Consider the following 14923-nt stretch of genomic DNA (forward strand, 5'->3'; position numbering starts at 1 on the left):
TTCTGGATGCCTTGAAAATTGTCCTCCCCTGAGCAAGCCTACGAGCTCACCTGGAAAGTAGCACTACAAAAATACAAAACCAATCCAATACTTAATTCTGCAGCTAAGTCTGCTCTCTCTCTTTACCTCTGTAAAACATATAATCTTTTCATTTTAAGAACAAAATCAATCTGTACAGCAGACACGGTACTGCTGTGGGAAAATATCTCTTCTAGGAGAAGTCTGGGCAATATTTTTTTTTTAATATGGGAGCATTTGTATGAGCACCGTGAATAGGCCATACACTGTGGGTTCATTTGTCAACCAGCAATTAGAAGTGGAAGCCTCTTGACTGGAAGATTTTAATAGTTTGCAGGCATTGCTTGCATTAAAGTGGAAGAGGGATGTATGTCTATTTTAAATAGAAGCATAAATTGAAATAGCCTATTAGACTGAAAGTTGATACTGAAGAATCAGAAGGACAGCAAAATAAATGGGTGACCAATTTACTTTACATGAAGAGATGCGACAGGTTTAGGCAAATTACCCCAGCATGGCAAGAGTAAGCTGGTGATACGTTTTAACCAGCAGCCACTGAAAAGAAACAGTAAATTGATTTTTCAGTTCTAATAGGAATGCGTCAAAATACTATTTTCAATTATTAACCAGCTCCAGCAACTAGAGAGTATTCAGCATAAAGCTGCATATGAAACAGTTTGAGTTTAAACTGGCAAGTAGTTAATAACTGTGAAGAAAATCTAGGCAAGCAACTTGGTAGGAAGCATTTCCAGACGAGAAACCTGGAGCTTTTGTGATCTTTGTTTTTAAATTCCAACAGCTGTTTCTCTTCCTGAGAAACTCAAAGCAATTAGGGGGATTATAGTTTCAGGAACTACCTCTGAAATATGAAACAAATATCTGATTCTCTGGGCAAATACATTGAACTGGTTGTTAAAACTAATTTTCAGGTGATTATATAGTATGTCAAATACTGGCAACATCCATACTTGCGTTCCAATTATGTCTGCTGCTCTTCACAAGATATGCCACTTTCTGTACCATGAGTTTCTTCCTCCGTACCACTGTGCTCACATCATTTCCCTGGGCTCTAATGTGAGGAAATATGTCTTTATCTGTGAAGCTGAACAGGTACAACAGCATAAATTAACAGACATGTATCAAACCTTTAGAGCTAATGTCGTATGCTAGCATTTAAGAAGATATAAGTGTAACAAATATGCATGTGCGATATATATCTTTTACTGATCAGGATGTAGTTTTGATGAGACAGGTAATTCTCTAGCCACACAAAAAATAAAAATAATTTCAAAAAAAAGGAAGAGTTAAACAAGTAGCTATTTTGAGAATACTACTTGGACTGTGGTATAGACAGGTGAGCCTTTTTATTTTAAATAAACCCCCAAACATATGCAAGTATGTTCATGACGTTTTACTATAGAATACTGATAGAAGTCTTTCCATTTTTGTCTTGTGAACTTAAGTGGTTGTTTAACAGATAGATTTCCTGCAGGTTAGCTGAAACACAGGCTTTGTCCTTGATGTTCAGAATGTAGCAATCAGTCTTGCAGAGAGCAGGTCCAAACACAATCCTATAAAATACTTAAACGCACAGGATGAGCCCTGTTCTGCACAAAAGCCCAGCAGCAGCAGTCCTTACGTAGCAGCACACAACTAAGACTTGGCATAGTATGAATAACTATTTTACTGCATACATTATATACAATCCATTTCTTTAAGCTCAAGCAGTCAGATCCCTGTTCTCTATAAAATGCTTTATTGCCTTCCTATATTTATTTTGTCTTTATATAACAGCAATTCCTTATTCTATGACAACATGCCATTCCACTGCTACCTTCAAAATACTTTTTTTCTACACGCGTATGCAGTATTAGCTCAGGAAAACTTCACTCCTCCTTCCAAAGAGGAACTGAAAATACAGAAGATGTGCCCAAAGTAAGCACTCTGATCCAGACTCAGATTACATGGCTGATGGCATTTCTAGAATAGGTTAAAGCCAAAAGGCTTGAACTGAAGTCAACTATATGAACTCTAGTCATCCTGAATGATCAAAGTAGTTACAGCGGATAAAGTTGTCATTTGGTTGTAATTTAAATGTGTTCTTGCCTGCCAAGTGGCTTAAATCATAACTTTAGTAGTCAGATAACATGTACAAAGATCTGCACAGTCTGCAGCAACAGAGCTGCAACAGTCACCAAGTACCGGGGGAGCACCACATCCGCATCTCTGCTGCTGACCTTGCTTGGAGCTGGACCCATCCTGCCTCCTCTCAGGAGAGTGTAGCTGCTCTCCCTGCACCTCTGGGGAACTGGTGTATGCAGGAGCAGTGAATGTCACACATGCACCTGACCAGAGGCCAACTTGCCTGAGAAAACCATGAGCAACTGTAGTCTGAGGCAGAACTATGCCATGTGGAGCATTTAGCCTGAGGAGTGGACAGCGGCTGTGGGGTCTGGAATACTCTTCTCAAAAGAGAAAGTCTTCACTGGTGGTAGCAAATCTCTAGGCTGAAGCACAGGTGCTTCTGGCATGCCCAGTCATCGGAAGAAAACAGCATTCACTGGAGTACAGAAAGCTTAGAGTCTGTGTCCTGGAGAAGGTAATCCTGGCACAATTACTCCACTGGGTTGCATAAGATTTGCAGAAGAAGGGACAAGCCAAAAGGCGGATTTTTGGGTAGGAAGTGGTGAGCCTTTTTGTTATCCCTGGCATAGCTGACCTTCTGAGAGTAGGTGTCAAAATCATTCTGTGAACCAATCTCTCGAGGATTTTAAAAAGGGCAGTGAGGGGATGGGTTAAAAAAAGAGAGGAGGAGGATGGAGTCCAAGGCAGGACCCTCTCACATGATGTTAGTTGGCATGTGAGGCTCAGGATGCACTGCTGGTAGTTGCAGTTCTTATCCTCTGAAGAAAAACTGTAACAGGGAAACAAAGTAAAGCTCAGGACAGCTGGCTGGGTGGTTTTGCACAACAGGAATAGGACAAGGAAGAGGGAGGGGAAGTTGCCAGTTACAAGTAATGATATCATGAGTAACTGTGTCCAGTATCTTGCAATCAATCAGCAGCAATTACGCAAAAGCTGACGTGGAAGAAAATCTGAAAGTGTGTTACTACATTGGGCAGGGTGACTGCCAGCATGGTCTAACAGGTAGGCTGCTCTCCATCTCAGCATGGATGGGGTCTACAGCAAGCAGGTTAGAAGCTCTGCAGCTAGAGACAAAGGCTGATGTCAGAGTGGGCTTTTGCTGTGAGTCTCACCACTGCTGAAAGTGGAACAAACAGTGGCTGGACTGGTCAGAGGAACAGAATGGAGCTGGTTCTGGAGACAAGAATTATGCTCTCTCCTACAGCCTTGTTAGACTTGGCACTAAAGGAGTCGCTACGCTCACCTGGGGAAAGAGAAGTCTTTCCCCCAGCATTTTCAGAGCAAGTCCCTTAGTACTGATGCACACCTTGACTTTGTTTATTGAAATCACGTTAGTAGCTACCATTAATAAGTAGCAATAGTCTTGTGTTATTGGGTGAAGATCTTTAGAGTGATGTAAATAAAAAAGAAAATATCATTTCATTAGGAATTGTGATAATTTCATTAAAACTTTCTTTTTTTGTCGAAGGTATGAGCAATTCAGATGTGATGGTTGCTCTTCAGCGCGGGTACCGAATGCCACGCATGGAAACCTGTCCAGCTGAGCTTTACGATATCATGAAAACATGCTGGAAAGACAAAGCAGAAGAGAGGCCGACATTTGATTATCTACAGAGCGTGCTTGATGACTTCTACACAGCAACAGAAGGGCAGTATCAACAACAGCCATAGAACAAAGAACACTTTTTCTATTGACACGGATCATTGGCACAGACTGTTATTTGGACAGACTGCTCTAATTACTTCATGAGTTTGGATGTCTTAACTGAGTGTGGAAGCTGAAATGCTGTAGGAAAGAGTAATTCTGCAGAGAAATAATAATGTTTTTGTTTCACTAAGACAATTGAAGTTCTCTAAAGCTTGAAGTTCTCCTTAAATGCTCTGTGTTTTGCATCTGCAGAAACATTCCAAAGCAAGCAGGCTTTTTGAGGTGGGTAGGGAGAAGGAAGGAAAGCGATCATGCACTGGTGCAGTTCGACAGCTTCTTAGAATCTAAATCATGCAATTCATGAAAAGGATACCTTTGTAAAAGGGGCAAGAAGATGCATAAACAGCTGTTTTCAAAAGAATAAGTCATGAAGGAGAACTTAGATTTAAGATATGGTGATGTTCTTAACTCATCTGTTTTGAAATACAGCATATTGTGAAAATTATTTTTATATCCTTGTTATTTCACATTAGTATCTGGAGTACTGCTATTTCTAAATGGTGTCATGGTTTCCTTTAAGGAAGGGTTATGTATGTAATTCTTTACACTGAAGATGATTCTGTTTTACTGCTGTATTACTCATACTAAATTTAAAGTAATTTTCAAAGCATTGCACAGCCATCACAGATGCAGAAGTGCAATAGGAACACATATGACAGCAGAAGCAGCAGCACACCTAGCTCTGTGTTCAATCTTCGGTTTCCCATGAGGCCAAAGTCATCTGAAGTCCATGGGAAAGCACAGGATTTTGAAGGAGGTTAATACTTTCATTGCAGTTGCTGAGACTGTTACCAGTGAAAATATTTTAATCTTAATTTTTAATCCTCTGATTATTCAAGAATATTCCTTATGGTTTTGCTGCTTGAATCAACTAACCTCAAATTTGTTTTAAAGCTAAAACTGTCTCTAGCACTATCAAAAACAATTTGTGGAAATATGCAGTAAGATATCAGTTACCTTGCAGTGACGCTATAGGTTTATTGCTCAGTATTTAATTCATAAAAGTGAATGCAGTTTGCTAAGCTCTACACATTGAATGGTTCTATCAATCAAATTACTTACCAAAATAGCTGAGCTAGTGCAATTGCAATGTAACTACAGTGTAGATCACTTTTCTTTTTCCCCAGAGTGACACTGGTTCTTAAAACTGAAACCCAGTAGATCTTTGCTACCCCTCAGCCCAATTATTTAGGCAGATGGTACTTTGCAGAAGCTTAAAACCCTTTTGGCAAAGCCTCAGTGTGCCTGCAGTTGAAGTTCAGTAGCATGAATATTCATTGCTTTTCTTTTCCATTGGCTTCCTTCAGTCAAACTGTGCAGTTTAAGCAGGCTATCAGTTAAATATGTAAATAGTTTCTATTGTATGGTGATTTTTAATTTTAATAAACACTTAATCTGAAGCAAGTTGTATGGTAGTAATTTGAGACAGAACAAATAGCTGATGTTCTATCCAGAGTGGTAGCTTCATGTGGAACAGGGGAACATCTGTTCATCACCACTAATAAGATTAATGGATTCTGCTTTCCTTACACCCATTCAGCTTTCAGAAGATGAAAGGGACCAAACCAGCCATTTCTACATCCTTGTTAGGGTTTCTTTTTGGGCTGGAGGGCAGAAAGAGAAGTCGTCAGTCCTCAGCTGACTTTACAGCAGCTTCTCAAAAGTCTTTAATGTAATAGCACCACAGTCCATTGCAGCTCTTTGAAAAACATTAGTTTAGTTAAGAATTGATCAGTACTTCACTACAGGCTTCATTTTACTTTGCAAGGGGGAAGAAAAAAAGCTTAAGATAATGTAACCTTGTCTTTCAAATGATTTCCTGTAGCCATCCAAAGAGCTCTGGGAAGTAGGACAGAACACAGAAACAGCACTTGCTCAGGGAATAAGAGGTCATAGTTAGTGTTCCATGAACTTGCTAACATACACACTCAGACAAGTGACAGACTGTCAAGGTGTAGCACTAGATCCATTTGAAATGGTGTTACAGAAAGTTTCCAGGATTCCTCTGTTCTGATTTTTTTTTTTGTAACTTCTGTTTGAATATTGCTGTTCTTAAAGCAACTTGTGCATAACAGCTTTCTTGTTCAAAACTCAGTGTGTTGTAACACTACACCAAAATATTTAATAGCCAGAATAGTTTGTGTGGGAGTAGAATAGTATTTTAGAAATCCTACCCTGGAGGGATTATAGGCCTTCAGAACTACTGGAGCCAGATAACCTATATTTAACAGAAGCAGTTCAAAACATGAGAACAGCTCTGGCTCAAGTGCTACATCTCTAGCCTGGCTAAAGAGGTGTCAGAGCAATTACTTATCACTGCATTTGCACAGCCCAACCCAAAGCTCGAAAGACCTGGCAAGAACAGTCACACCAGAGAAGGGCTGTTCTCAGTGTCATGCAGGAAGGCTGCACCACCTAGTGTCTCCACTGGCAGGGCAAGGTTCTTGCTCTGAACTGGGTCCCCTTTCACTACAGGAAACAGCATGACAGGGACTGATCAATTTACTTACAGATTCTGCCTTGTTCTGAAGCAATTATCCAGCACTTACAGGCATGGTACTTTCACAGTAGTTAAAAAAAACTCTCACCCTCACTGACTGAAATGGATCTAAGAAAGCTATTCCAAGTTTTATCACACTCCAGTCTTCCTTCTGTGAGTTCCTAGATAAAGGTAAATAATATAATCAGGGCTATGATTCTTTCAAACCAAGATCATCATATGTCAATCACTATGGTCATTTGGCCTTTGAAAGTTTATGATCTTTATCTTGATTTCACTGATTTTCTCACCTTTGTAAAATGAAGTCAGAGCTTAATTTAGCAATTGAAAATTTTATTAGAAATCAATTTTTCAAAGTTTAATGCATATTCTTAGTGTAAATTCAAATTATATTAAAACAAGTTCCTTTACAAAGCCAAGTTAGCTGAAAAAAAGCAAGGGGCCAGATGAGAGACCTGATTTTGTTGCCACTTTTAGCAATTTGCTCAGTTTCATCCCAAAATGGCAGTCTCCAGGTAAAAGCCAGAATATTAACTGAAGAACCAGGTTATTTTAACTACTTGAGATGAAGCTTACAAGCCATCTGATTTCTAAGAGTCAACTAAATACTTAATTTTAAAAGGTAATGGGCAGCAGATGAGGAACACCCCACTTTGCATGAATCACACATCTGTCAGTATAGAAGACCATGATAGCAGTTACTCAAGAATTAAAATCATACATATTTCTCAAATCACATCCCTGTATCAATAGTAAAAGCAGAAGTTTAGACCTAAACTTACATAGCTCTAAATTCAACCCTGATTCAATTTAAGAAGTTTTGTATTAAACATTTTTCTGTCAGTTAACATGACAGTGAAAATGACATCAAAGAGTGAGAAAAATCTACCAACACTTTAAGATTGATAAAGACGCCCAGTAATTGCACCCTTTGATTAATCAAATACTATTCTTTTGCTTTATGAGCCAACAGTACTTGTTTTCTTGAAGAGGCTGAAGCATCTTCACACTTCCCCCAGCCTTTACCAAGAGGTGTAGTAGCAGTGGCTGCTACTGTGGATTTCAGGTTAGCCAAGAAACCTCTCCTGGGTTTTTCTTGTTTTGGCTCCTCTATAGAGAAATGCTTTTTCCGTTCATGAAGTTCTTTTTGCAGGGAAGACACTGTTTCTTCAAGCTCAAGAACACGTTTAGCCCAGTTCTGAAGACTATTCATTTCTTGATCCTGGGAAGATAAGGCTGTGTTAGGCATGTGAACACTCCAAGGTCATGTAGTTAATTTTCTGTTTTAGAATATTTTACTATACCAGTAAACACTCTTGTTGTTACTATGCCAAATAAATAGCTATTCAGTACCCATCTCTTCTGGATTACTTCCATATAATTTAGAGAACAGCAAACTACAGGGCCATCAGATCTAGTTAGAGACCAAGTCTGACTTAAGCAGCTGATGCTAGAATGCTTAGCCACACTATGCTAAGAATTGCTGTTGTTCTAGGAACCTAAACCTAAAAGAAGGCTTTTCTGTCTTAACCTGCAATTACTGAAAACAAGACTGGTCAAATCAAAACTCTTATTATAGTCATAAGTCTGCTAACCAGGACTGAATAAATGCTTTGAGTGGGCAGAATAGAGTCTTAAAGATGCTCTTTAATCCTTGTGGTTAACAAAAAGTCACCTATGTCTTAGAACCAATGAAGAAACAAAGCTCAAGATGAGTAATTTTCAGTCTCAGACTTTGACTAAAAAGCATGCAGAAGGTAATTTAATGTTCAAAGAAAAACATCACTAAGCAGTCTTATACCTGTCTTGCTTTATTTGCAGATTACAAATGAGACATACATGGAAAGTGCCAAGAGTTCAACATTTTAATTTTTTTTATTTAGAAATCTAGTTATGTGAGGTCAGATGCTGTGAACTTTATGAAGAACCTGCTTTTGAGGGAAAGACTCCTTCTATTTCAGTATTAAGTAGTTTACATGCCCTTCTCTCTTATTGAGCTTGGCCACCTCTGCACAAGGCCAGTATACCTTTAAAGCCATAGATCCTTAGGTCTTGTTGCACTAGCATTTGTGCACTGACACCTTGCTTGCCCTCAAAACACCTCATGACTAGAGTTCTGAGTAGTATTTTCTTTGCTTGACAATCATTTGTGGCATCTTTGGATAGCAAGATTTGTCAGCGCAGAGTTACCCTATTGACCAAGTCTATCGTTTAAGTTGGAAAAATGAGTCTTGTCTTATGAGATACGAAGTGAAACATAAGGGCTCTGAGCTAATTCAGGAAGTTAGGGATGGAAAAAGTACTAACATCAACAGAAATAAGTAAGACTGAACAGTGTTTTTACATGTACAAAGATGCAGAAACACCCAGTACAACTATAGATACAAGCCATATTATAGTTGCTTTTAAATTGTTCACAAACCTTGAGCATGATTGTATGCTTCAGTTGACTGTTCTCTTCTGATGTTTTTCTGTAGCCTTCATTAGCTTCTAGCAGGGTTTCATTTAATTTCTGTATTTTAAACTTCAGAGATTTTATAAGCTGAAAATAAAACCCATACATACTGAAGTTCAAGACAGCATGTTTTATATTACATTAATTCTATGACTGGAATTCATACAGACACTGTAACCATTTCTGATTAATATTGAACAGTGCGAAGTGCAAGATCACAGCAATGAAGATGAAGTCTTCTTCTCTCAACCTCCTATCATTTCTAGTGCTAGAATACAGCTGAAGTATTCAAGGGCTATTGTGCTGAAGCTACTAGATTTACACAGACCTGTCAATCAAAGAACAGCAGCACAGACTAAGCTATTTCTGGAACAGTCTGCTCCTTTCCAGTAAGAGTAGTTAAAAGAACACTCTCATCTCATTAACACTATTCATATAATGAATTGAAGCACAGTTACAACAGAAGACCTCACCTTTCTGATGGGAATATTGATGAATTAAGTCCTGAGAGAGAAAAGAAACTCTGAACCAGCAAAACTAATGTTGTATCAGTAATTTACTTCTGCAAGGTTGAAGGGAAAATATCTAGATTGCTTAAAAAAAAAAAACTATTTGCCCATGTTTAATGGCTGAATGGGAAGGGGAAAAAAAAGTAGTGAATTCCTCATGACACATGCACAGATATGAGAGGCAAAGCAGCAGAAGGACACTGATGGAACCAAATGCTTTAAACAGCTCTCATTTTTTGAGTTATTGCCAGGCAGCAATCCCATCATTCTAACACTTTCTAGCCACACTAAACAATTAATACTGTATCCCCATATCAAGCATAAAAGCCAAATTTTCATCAAAACTTGAAATTGACATAGGAAATTGAAAACCATGTAAAGCTTTCAAGAACAGGAGGGGAAAACAAATGACAGGGCCGTAACACAAGACATTAAAATTGGTACAGAAAAAAGTTACTTTTGAAGTACACTTTCTCAATAGAAAGGGATTTAAGTTCACTTTCCATTTACATGGTTTATTAGAACCAGCTGGAACTATTTCTCCACCCCCTACTCCTATTTGCTATTAGTGAAAGGAGCAAGGCTTGTCTCTTCCCTCCTCCCCATCCTCTTTAAACATGGGAAACTAACAAGTTCATTCAAGGCATAGACTAAAAAATGCATACCTAAAAATAATTAATATTAGTTTTCCACAACACAGCCTGAAGATGATCGTAATTTCCACCTCTACATGCTATTCAGTTCACAGGGATGTTGTCTCTGTTCTTCAAACAGACATTATCCCTTACTTAAGGTTAAGGGGATAGTGGAGTTCAGTACTTACAGAAAGGATGGGTTTAAGGCACTATTTTGGGCCCAGATCTCAACTGTTACCAAATTCTGTAACTGTTCCCCTGTGCATGAGCAGGCAGTGTTTCAGGAAGGAAAGCACTGAGGCCCGGGCAGCAATGTTTACAACAAATTCCAATGCAAGGCTATATACTTCCCTACTTCCAACTCACATCATGTTCACCATGTGACTTGTTACACTAGTAGATGCCTTTACAAACTAGAGTAAAGCCAGAACACAACCAATCTCTGGCAAAAGTCATCCACAGCTGGGCAAGGGCTTTTTTGCAAACTTGATGCCCATTTGGAGAACTCTTCATGCTTTTGGCTACAGTGCAGATCTTTAAGCATTGAACCATGCCAGAGCTTAGGACAGTTATCCTCAGATTTGTTAAGTACTAAGCAAGAGCTACCTCTTCTTTTTCTTTGCATCGTTTCTGCAATTCTTCATTGGCTCTCTTCATAGTCTTGTTCGTAAGATCTATAGGCAAAAGAAAAGTTTACTTTTGGTTTTGTGTATAAAACAAGCAAATAGAACTTTGAATATCCCGATTAGATTCCTACCTAGTTCCATGTTATTTTCAGTAGTTGGTATATATGAATTCGGACTTCCCAGAGCCAACAGCCTCACTGACTGTTCATCAAGTTGCCTTTGCAATTGCAGTATTTTACATTCTCTATCCTGAAAAAAAGAAGGGCACATGGTAGAATTTGTCTAAATTTCTGTGTAACCTGATGCACGTCCTTCAATTATACTAGACGTGTATGCAGTTTTAAAACCATTTCACAGGTGGAAGTTGTGATGGTTATGGTTGAGAAATCACAGTAAAGAACAACACTCAGATCACAAGACATTCTAGGAGGAAGTTACTTTACACAGGAATCAACTCTTCCAGTCTGAAGACTTCCAAACTGTATTAAAAGTAACCATATGGCAGAAAGGAAACTTTAGTGCATCTGTGTTAACCCCTATTGCCAGTTAGCTTGCTAAATACTGAAGAACACATTTCATAGAACTAAGTTTTAATCTCCACCTCTTTTTCAGTACCTGTCAGACTGCTAGGGTGGTATTTCAGAGTGAAAAAAATCAAAAAAGCATCACCATCAAGAAAAGTTATTCATCTAATTCTGGTTGTTTGAAGTTGCCCGCTCAGATTTCATATTGTGCTTTCCTTTGTCAAGTAAGAATTTTACATCTTTGGGATTTCATCAGTTTAACTGACTTGCTACCAAGACCATCTTGCTCTTTGAATCTTCCCTTATGCAGCCTTGTGGCCACTGTAAGAGGCAGATATAAATACAGAGAGCACTATTAAAACTCTTTTCCTCCACCCATCATGGTATATAGCTAGGGCTTAAGTGAACATAAAAACAGAGTTTAAGTAGGGGAAAAAAAGACAAGTGTGAAGGAGCTGGAAAAATGAAGGCCATTACACAATACAATGTTGCTTGTCAGCATCTGAATGGAGAGCTGTAAAAGCAGAAGTGTTTATATATCACAGTCTACAACAGCAACCCACTTCCCTCATGCCTTGAAAGGAACCTGCCTACCCATGGAGTGAGACATCTTAACAGAAGGTGAGAAAGCACCTCTGGTGTACACCACAGTTGTTCCATTCTTCCACTATAGACCTCCTGAAAAGACTGACACATGCAGGTCTCATCTGTTGCCTGGATACACTTAGCCATCTATGTAGAGGCTAGAAGACTGACAGAGCTGCACATGGCTAACGTGGCTCAGCTGCTAAAGGAATAGCAACTTACTGATGCCAACTCTGAGCAGTTCCAGGTATAAGTACATTCAGGAGATTAAGTTCTCTCCTGTATAAAATTTTATTTCCCATCACAGTTTCCTATCCCACAAGACTCCCTCTAGACTTTCAGAGCAGAGATCAATTATAATTAAAATACCTACCCTGTACTAAATTCCCCACTACCCTTTCAGACTAGCTTTTTACTCTACATTCTACAATCCCAAGGATCTCCACAAAGCCAGACTGCTGTATACACCATCCCTCTAGGTGTTCCAATCACTGCACCACAAAGATAAAGATGGCTTGGATTTAATTTAACTGTGCCCTGAAAGATCAGGAAGTTTAGGTATACAGTACAGGTAGTGTTAGACAGAAGACATTTCTTTCCTTATGGTTAGGCATTGGACACCAGAACAGCTAGGCGGAACTGCTAGTTATTTTGACTGTTCAGTGTTACATTCCCAAATGATTCCATTAAATGTAAATTTTGCTTTTCCTTAAGAGGCTAGCACACATTCTTTAGCAGCAGTCAAGTCATACCTCAACTTTCTCTTGTTCAGCTAGAAATTCTTCTATGAGAACATAATGGTCTTCAATTTGTTCCATTGCACACATATATGCATGTTTCTTAATGGCTTCTTTATACATTTCAAATTTGCTTTCCAGTTTTTCTTCATAACTGTCTTTCATATCTTCCAAGCGGTTGCTGAGGAGAACATATTAGTTTTATTTAACATATTAGCATTCCAGCTATTACAATTTGACTACATGTGTTCAACTGGCAATATCAAAGTTATTCATCTAATCATAAATAGTGAAGTTCAGAGACCAAGAAGTACTTTTCTCCCTTTTCTCCTTTTTATTCTCAATGATCCTATAGATGTGCACCAAGGCATAACTTCTACTTGGCATATACCAAGAGAAGTGCTACAAAATAACACATACTTAAAATTGGTCAGACAAAAGCTTTATAAAAAATCCAGCAACATATAACAATAGATATGACTATATCCAATTAGACCTGATATTTGAAGCATATTTCGGGGGGGGGTGGGGGTGTCTTTCACATTGGGTTTTGGTGGTGGTGGTGGTTTTTTTGTTTTGTTGGGTTTTTTTCCATTAAAGATAAATACCAAATTCATTTTGCCTTACTATTTCAATACATTACACATTACTCCTGTTACAATTTTAAAAAGTGTCCCAGCAGTGACATGGAACATCACCTCAACAGAGAAAAAGCATCACTGCCCTTTCATGTGTTTGGCCAAAGGCACTCAAACATTTTTAAAGTCAGTGCAGGTGTTAAACCATAGCATGTTCAGCTGGCAACTTGGGGTTAGTATCTGTTAACAATTCAAACAGCAGGAAACTGATGTCAAGAAGAGAAGAGTTAAGAGGAAGTGAATTCAGCTTGAGCAATGTGGACACACTTTAAAAAAAGCCCCAAATTAGTAACATCAGTGCAGGCAGCCACAGTAATTTATAAGATAGTAAGCTAACAATGGCTCCTAAGTCATCCAGGAGAGCTCAGAGAGATACAATTCAAGCTACCTTAAGCACACGCATGCATGTTAACATGATCAAGTGTAAGTTTTGGAACAACCACAACCCTTAGTGGGGTACCTGTAATAATCTTCCACAGCTGCTAAATACTAACAACAAGTCATGACAATCTCCAGTAATTACAAATTAAACAGACAAAAGTTCAACAGAAAGAAGCATTATTTTTTCATTGTACATGGGAAGAGGCTGATCTGTACATGTTCCTTCTTCCCTTTTCATCAGAAGCTTTGAAACTGTCCAGCCCTAACTTCTCTAAATAATATGAGTATGCATGTATATACATGTATACACATGTGTGTGTATATATATATAAAAATGTATCCATTCATATATGTGGAATCTTTCAGTCTCGAAGAGGACTGCAATATGACTTGCCTCCAGGCTTCCTCTGTTTCCAACAGTTGTCGGAACATTGCTTCTGCCATTTCTCTACGGATCTTCACCTCCAGAAGGAGTTTACTTTGCCTTTCTGCAACTAGCTTCTCCTTCAGGGTCTCCGTAGTTTTCAAGAGATCCTAAATTCAACATACTTCAGTTCAGAAAACAAGCTAGAAACACATATTGATATGCATGTCAAATCAAGTATTCACAGACAGCCATCCACAGAGGGCATTTCTACAAGCCTGTATCTTCAGGAGGGCTGCACCAAAGGTTAAATATTTTCAAACATTAATTTCTACTGCAAAGACAACCTTTCTCCATCTTGATGGTTTCTGCTATCAAAAAGTATACTACTGTTCTGGCATTTAAATATTAATTTGTACAACCATTTAGCATAAATCCTACTTGCTTTTTACAGCTTATTGCTATTAGATTGTATAGCTTTGTTTTTAAAATGCTGCACCATGACTTGTTCCTGCTGCTCCCAGAAGAGCTCAAATGACTAGATAATGTTGTTTTAAACACACACATTGCTTCCTTACTCTTCTTGTCAAGCAGTTGAATTCCAAATTTAGCACTTGACCTAACTAGAAAGCTGCAGGCAGCCTTCCACAACTACACTTGTTCCCTCAGAACTAGACCACTTTAAGCCATGGTCTGCCTGACACTGAGCAGAAGCTTGCAGTTCTCATTTGATAAAGGTTCCGGCACATCTCTTATGGTAAAAGATTCTAATATTAGAACTAATAGCAATAGCTTTCTTTGGTACAACTTTGAGTAGATGCGTATCTACCTCATGACTCAGAATGGTGATGTCCACTTCCTCTTCTGCAGAAGTTTCAGTACTGTCAGGAAAGTCATCTACAGATGTGTTAGCATCAAAGTGCATGATAGGTTTGCCATCACCTCCAGCTAGCTTGGGTGGAAAATAACCAAAAGTTTTGGGTAGGATTGTCTGGATTACCTGGAAAATCCAGAGTTGAATGCATTGATTTATCAATGCTGTCAATATAGCAAATAATCAGAATACTAGGAAGAAGTGGCAGGGGGGGATTTTTGGTT

General features: G+C 38.6%; 2 protein-coding genes across 2 annotated transcripts in view; one reads left to right on the top strand and one right to left on the bottom strand.

Annotated features, from left to right (window-relative positions):
* Window positions 1-3834, top strand: part of LOC104622212 (tyrosine-protein kinase Lyn-like) — a gene marked incomplete at its 5' end in the record, with an annotated part of 7425 nt that extends 3591 nt beyond the window's left edge. The window contains one exon of the mRNA XM_010288930.1: window positions 3632-3834. Within this exon, the coding sequence (XP_010287232.1) occupies window positions 3632-3834 (203 nt within the window). The remainder of the gene's footprint in view (window positions 1-3631) is intronic.
* Window positions 3835-7317: 3483 nt separating this feature from the next.
* Window positions 7318-14923, bottom strand: part of LOC104622211 (kinesin-like protein KIF20A) — a 25515-nt gene continuing 17909 nt past the window's right edge. Inside the window, exons 12-18 of the mRNA XM_010288929.1 lie at window positions 14655-14825; window positions 13856-13995; window positions 12458-12623; window positions 10728-10845; window positions 10577-10644; window positions 8794-8913; window positions 7318-7593 (exon numbers count right to left, since the gene is read on the bottom strand). Of these exons, the coding sequence (XP_010287231.1) occupies window positions 7318-7593; window positions 8794-8913; window positions 10577-10644; window positions 10728-10845; window positions 12458-12623; window positions 13856-13995; window positions 14655-14825 (1059 nt within the window). The remainder of the gene's footprint in view (window positions 7594-8793; window positions 8914-10576; window positions 10645-10727; window positions 10846-12457; window positions 12624-13855; window positions 13996-14654; window positions 14826-14923) is intronic.

The sequence above is a fragment of the Phaethon lepturus genome, unplaced genomic scaffold (genome assembly GCF_000687285.1).
Source record: "Phaethon lepturus isolate BGI_N335 unplaced genomic scaffold, ASM68728v1 scaffold3746, whole genome shotgun sequence".
Classification (NCBI taxonomy): Eukaryota; Metazoa; Chordata; class Aves; order Phaethontiformes; family Phaethontidae; genus Phaethon; species Phaethon lepturus.